Here is a 6538-nt window from a genome sequence, read left to right as displayed (position 1 = left end):
TTTCCAGGCCAGCGACTTCAAAAATCCTCGACTATACAGCTAAGGGTATGTTACATTTTTACTCTAATTGTACGTAAATATTCTTCAAAGCATCACTATCGACAACATTTTCATACTTTTATTTCTTTAATCCCTCTTCTCAGATTAAAGCCGGAATTTTATAGATTTTCTTTCTGTTAGTAGGCTTCATGTTAAGAGGAAAATTGTCCAGCTTTTAAATGTTAATTCATTGCATCATGTGTGTAAGGAATGTGCCGATATTTTTATTGATAAGTGTCTTAATGTGATCATACAATGTTTTTTAAATGAGAAAAAAGACAAATCCAACCGTAAAAGTTCAGGCAGGAATGCTAAAGCTAAAAAAGTAATGCATAAATGAAAGATCAAGCCATTTCACAGCAGCCCATTTCATGTCTTGTTTATGTGTCTAATTTCAGTCTTTGAATAATAACCTTTTAAATAATTCTTCTTTCATTTATCCAGAATTGCTTTAGCAACTTCGAAGTTAATATCTCAATACCACTTTCTTTCTATACGTAATTTACTTATCCATTTCCGTATATACATTTCCATTGATATTTGAATTTAGCGCGTTTTGTTCAGGTCAAGTCACTAGGAGCGCCACCGTCGAATTGTCTCCCATTTTAGCAAGGCGAAATCCGTAAGTGTCGCGTATTGTCTCTACTGTATTTGGTAGAGGTCATGGCAAGGAAAAACTACACTTCCCGATGACTGCTGCACTCTAGTGGACATCCGATAAACTACTACTTCCAAGCAAGGGACGGGAACCGTATGGCATACGGGCGCCGTCCACAGTAAATCAGTACGCTTTTATCCCGTACGCGCATGGTTCTGCCTCTTACAACAGGAAGGGAATATCGTGGATGATATTTTACCACCCCCACCCACAGGATGATCTGCTATCTGGAGACGCGTGGGTTGGAGTCCCACCATCGGCTGTCCTGAGAATGGCTTTCTGTTGTTTCCCATTTTCACTTCCAAGCAAATGCCAGGACAGTTCTTATACAGGGGTCACAGCTGATTTCTTCCGCCTCCTTACCTACAGTAAGAGTAATTTCATTCACCATAATTCATTTCATCTTCATTAGTTCCTCATCCGACCTTAAAACATGTCATCTAATTTAATCTCACCTCATCCCCGACTCCGTATCAGGGGTTGACACTGACAGTGACTGACATTTATGTGAAATTGCTCAGGAGACATTTTGAACAGGCTGCCTCGCCAAGAGCAGTAGAGTGACTCAAGAATCTGGATCTAACTCTATCTGCTCAGATGCAAATTATCTGTACATTCCGTAAATAACTGGAATTTCTCTCTTCATTGCATTGTACGATTCGTAATAACCTAGTGTAAGTCATTTGAGTAGGGAATGGTTGCTTGGTTATACTTTCTCCTTAAACCAAGCGAGTTGGCTGGATTCGGGAGATGGTGGCTTCGAAATCATCAGCTGCTCTGAAGATGATTTTCCGTGGTTTCTCATGTTTTAAACCATTACCGCACCTTCTCAATTCTAGCCCTTTGCCATTCTTATCCCCCTGTGGGTGGGGGCGGTAGAATAACACCCACTGTATCCCCTGCCTGTCGTAAGAGGCGACAAAAAGGGGCCCCATGGGCTCTGAACTTTGGAGCGTGGTTTGGCGACCACGGGGCTCTTAGCTGAGTCCTGGCATTGCTTCCACTTACTTGGCCCGTCTCCTCACTTTCACCTATCCTATCTGACCTTCCTTGGTCAACTCTTGTTCTTTTCCGACCCCGACGGTATTACGTATGGAGGCCTAGGGAGTCTTTCATTTTCACGCCCTTCGTGACCCTTGTCTTCCTTTGGCCGATACCTTCATTTTTCGAAATGTCGGATCCTTCCATTTTTTCTCTCTGATTAGTGTTATATAGAGGATGGTTGTCCAGTTGTACTTCCTTTTAAAACAATAATCACCGAGCTCGATAGCTGCAGTCGCTTAAGTGCGGCCAGTATCCAGTAATCGAGAGATAGTGGGTTCGAGCCCCACTGTCGGCAGACCTGAAGATGGTTTTCCGTGGTTTCCCATTTTCACACCAGGCAAATGCTGGGGCTGTACCTAAATTAAGGCCACGGCCGCTTCCTTCCCAGTCCTAGCCCGTTCCTGTCCCATCGTCGCCATAAGACCTATCTGTGTCGGTGCGACGTAAAGCCAATAGCAAAAAAAAAAGAAACAATAATCACCACCACCACTACCTTTGCCATTCTTACGTCGCCAGAACTTTGTGTGTCTGTGCGAATATCTCGAAACAATAGTCTAATATTTTCCCTGAAAGACATTTGAATTAAATTACATCTAAGTACATTTTATTGTATAATCCTTGGAGGAACAACCAGTTAAAATTAGACTAAACACTATTTACATACGTTCCTGATAATGAATGTTTTTGTATAATTTTTCAGTAGTAAGTTTCTCGTTCTACGCATCCACCGGGATACCTCCTCAACAAAAACCGTCGAGTCTCGTCGTAAACTATGATTATGACTGCAAATGGAAGGCCTGGTAGCCACCATTCGAACTTTAAAGGGACGGTATGGAGGACGGAATACATGCCTGGAGTGTAAACCACTATTATAGCCAGTGCGGTTTCAAAAACTAACCCGAAATTCAACGGCCAGTTGGTCATCCCTTGATGAATAATAGATAAACGACGAGTCTTACAGATAATCAAGTCTGCCCATTGGGTCTCCACAATGGCCACAAAGAACGCTGTGTGGCACGTATACTCCAAATACTCTCTAGCCTCGTAAGTCCATTCTTGACCGAATGAATCTTCCAGATCGTTCACAACTTTCGATTCCCAGTCTTTACGGATACCAATGAGTCTATCGGGCAGCCACCCATTTTGAGCCATCACGTAAAAATAAACAAAGAAACCCGCACAAGCTTGTATAACTCCGATCTGCCCGTACGCCATAGAGATAAGTCTACTATTGACAAGTTTATCTCTTTTGGGATTACGAGGTTTTCTTTCCATAATATCAGATTCTGCCGGTTCATACGCTAATGAAATAGCAGGCCATAAATCTGTGCCGATATTGATGCATAAAATAGCAATAATTCCCAACGGAAGTGGAATATCAGCAAGAATGCACACCAGGAAAGGTGTCATCTCTGGAGTGTTAGAAGTTAAGGTATATGCTATTGACTTTTTTAAGTTATCAAAAATAAGTCGTCCTTCCTCTACTCCTGTAACAATAGAAGCGAAGTTATCGTCTAGTAAAATCATATCTGCTGCCTGCTTGGCCACGTCAGACCCTGTGATACCCATAGCTACTCCAATATCGGCCTTCTTGAGCGCTGGAGAATCGTTCACTCCATCTCCTGTCACGGCTACGATAGCGCCGAGCCTCTGAAAGCTTTCAACAATGTTTAGTTTCTGCGTTGGTGACGTGCGAGCGAACACGATCTCGGAGTGGTCAGTTATAATTTGATCGAGTTCCCACTCTGCAAGGTCTCTCAGCTTACTGCCTTCCATCACCATAACATTCACTTCGGAGTGATCTACCTCTTCTATGGGAATACGCCGTCTGGCAGCCACGTCTTCTACTGTCTCACTGCCTTCTGATATGATACCAACTTGCTTCGCGATTGCCTGAGCCGTGGAAGGATGATCACCTGTTACCATGATGACCCTGATCCCAGCAGATCGACATTTGGCTACGGCATCAGGTACTCCAGCCCTTGGAGGATCTATCATAGAGAGCAAACCCACAAAACGCATTCCTTTCAACGGAAAATTCGGTTGATCTGCATTGAATTTAAAGTTAGGTGGAAACGAATCAAGAGGCAGAGTTCTGTCACAAAAACCAAGAACACGCTCACCAAAACTTCCAAGAGTTTGGTATACTTTCAAGAATTTATCATGTACGTCTTTTCCTAAAGGCTTTGAAGAACCATTCAAGAGAATGGTCGAACAGAGATCTATGATTCTTTCCGGAGCACCTTTCATAACAAGAAGATGTACATCATTTTCGGGTTTTTCAATACGGTGGATAGATATCTGAAATTTATTGACTGAATTGAATGGTATCTCACAGACTTTCGGGTTACGAGCTCGAACCTTCATGGTATTACCTACGACCTTTTCACCAAATTTAAGCAAACCGGCTTCTGAAGCATCACCAATAACCTCCCTTTTTACGAGTGGTATTTCATCTTGTCCTTCTTTGAATTCAGCTCTGTTACACAACATTACAATACGGCATAATGCTTGGAAGGTGGGATCTTTACGGTCCAACTTAATGGTGCCTTCTTCAGAAGTGTCTATGTCGATGATTTTGGAGTTGTACCACGCATGTGAGACAGTCATTCTATTCTGTGTGAGGGTTCCAGTCTTGTCTGAGCATATTGTAGACGTTGAACCTAGAGTTTCAACAGCTTCTAGATTCTTAACGAGGCAGTTCTTTTTAGCCATACGTTGGGCTGAAAGCGTTAGACACATTGTTACTGTCACCAGCAAACCTTCGGGTACGTTAGCGACGATAATGCCGATAAGAAAGATAACAGAGTCGAGCCAGCGATATCCCATTAAAAGAGAAAGTAAGAAAAACACAACACCAAAAAACAGAGCAACTCCCGTGATTATATTTATAAAATGATGAATTTCTTTGGCGATCGGCGTCTCAACTAAGCGTAAACCAGAAGTTAATTCTGCTATTCTTCCCATAACTGTGTTATCACCAATGCTTATAACTATACCTTTTCCAGTTCCCTCAACGACAAGAGTGGATGAGAAAGCTAAATTTTTAGTTTCTAAAGGATTATTATGGGTGGATTCTGTTATACGTCTTTGTGGTTCAGATTCTCCTGTTAGAGATGAATTGTCCACCATCAAACCGTGAGATTCTATGATCCTCATATCTGCTGGAATTTTATCACCCCCTTTGATAACCACTAAGTCACCAATCACAACTTCTTGTAAGGGAATAACTTGCTTCACTCCATCTCTAATTACGGTTGCAAATTCAGGCATCATATCTTTGAAGGAATCCATAATCTGGGAACTCTTCCGCTGCTGAAAATGAGAAAATATTCCCGTAATTATTACCACTATTAATAAAACAGATCCAAGGTACAAATGATCATTCGGTGCATCTACAGTCTTTCCTCGTTCCAGACCATAAGCGAAGAAGCACAAAAATCCACCAATCCACAGCATAATTGCAAAACCGCCGAAGAAATTTTTGAAAAATATCAGCCATTTAGGTATATCTTCTGTAGGTTTTAATTCGTTTGGTCCGTACTTTATGAAATTTATTTCAGCCTGTCTGGAAGTCAGACCATCTACGGGATGTGTGTCAAACTTCTGATAAAATAAATCCCATGGAAGCAGATGATCAATTAGCTCAACATCATGCTTCAGTTCTTCTATTTCAAGTTGGGATATAACCTTACTCGTACTTTGGTTAAGTTTCTTGGAATCCGTTCTGAACATAGTCGTGGAGGAAGTTATCTGTATGTCACTGCGAAGTAAAAGACGGTATATTTATCTCAATATTGGAGTGCAGTCACAGTTGCTATAATGATAAGAAAGCTCAGTACCTTTAAGATAATATAATTAGTTTACCGTGATTTTCTCCAAATGAGAACTGTCATAAAACTATTTTACTTCCGTTTCTCAGCTAAATATTGTTATTCCGTGTTTCTTCTTCGATCACAACAAGACATTAAGATAGATAACTCACTATTTGGTGTGGCTTTCAAAGTATGAAGATAGAATTGAAGATGGCGTTGCTGGAGACGAATAGGTTTTATTAAGGGTAATTGAAGTATAATATTTCCAGAACAATGTTCTTAGAACATCCAAGAGTGTATAATAAAATAGTTATCTAAAAATATACCTCCCATAGAGATAAAAGAACAGGCAAAACGATTATATATACCAATTTTGTCTACATTATAGCATTCCTCCCCTATCAGGGCTGAGAATATTTAAAATCAGTTTAAAGTGTAATCATCATCATATCAGGGGGGTGTATTCCGGCTTCCCGCGCATTTCGTAGCAAACGAGTCAAGTCTAACGTGATGTCACTGGGAAGATACAGTGACCTTTCAACTCGCCACTCGCTTTGAAGTCTTGGTTGTGTTACGTTTGTGGGTGATAAATAGTAAAGTCTATGTTATAAAATCTAACTTGCCGGTGTAAACACTTCGTTTCTCATTTAACAGGCAATTGGTTGCTTTAGTGTTCTACGTATTTAAGTAAAATGAGAAAAAAGAGAACTAACTGTGCCGTTGCTCTGTGTAATAATATTGGTTACAAAACTGAGGTCATAGTTTACCATCGATTCCCAAAGAATGAGGCACTCCAAAATACATGGGTAGCTAGGTGCAAACGAATTGACAAATTAAATATTAATAATGCAAGAATATTTCTTTCGGATGATTATGAACGAGACTTGAAAAATGAATTACTGGGTCTCCCCATACGGAAGATATTGAAATCGGACGCTGTTCCATTCCAGAAAATACCGAATTGACATGGAAATAAAACTGA

At 40.7% G+C, this 6538-nt stretch overlaps 1 protein-coding gene across 1 annotated transcript; it reads right to left on the bottom strand.

Annotated features, from left to right (window-relative positions):
* Nucleotides 1-2437: 2437 nt before the first annotated feature.
* Nucleotides 2438-5476, bottom strand: LOC136879378 (sodium/potassium-transporting ATPase subunit alpha-like). The gene has a single exon (XM_067153194.2). It carries the CDS (start codon nt 5474-5476, stop codon nt 2438-2440), a length of 3039 nt encoding a protein of 1012 aa, XP_067009295.2.
* Between the last annotated feature and the right edge of the window lie 1062 nt (nt 5477-6538).

Source organism: Anabrus simplex, chromosome 8, assembly GCF_040414725.1.
Source record: "Anabrus simplex isolate iqAnaSimp1 chromosome 8, ASM4041472v1, whole genome shotgun sequence".
Classification (NCBI taxonomy): domain Eukaryota; kingdom Metazoa; phylum Arthropoda; class Insecta; order Orthoptera; family Tettigoniidae; genus Anabrus; species Anabrus simplex.
This window is presented reverse-complemented; position numbering and strand designations above follow the sequence as displayed.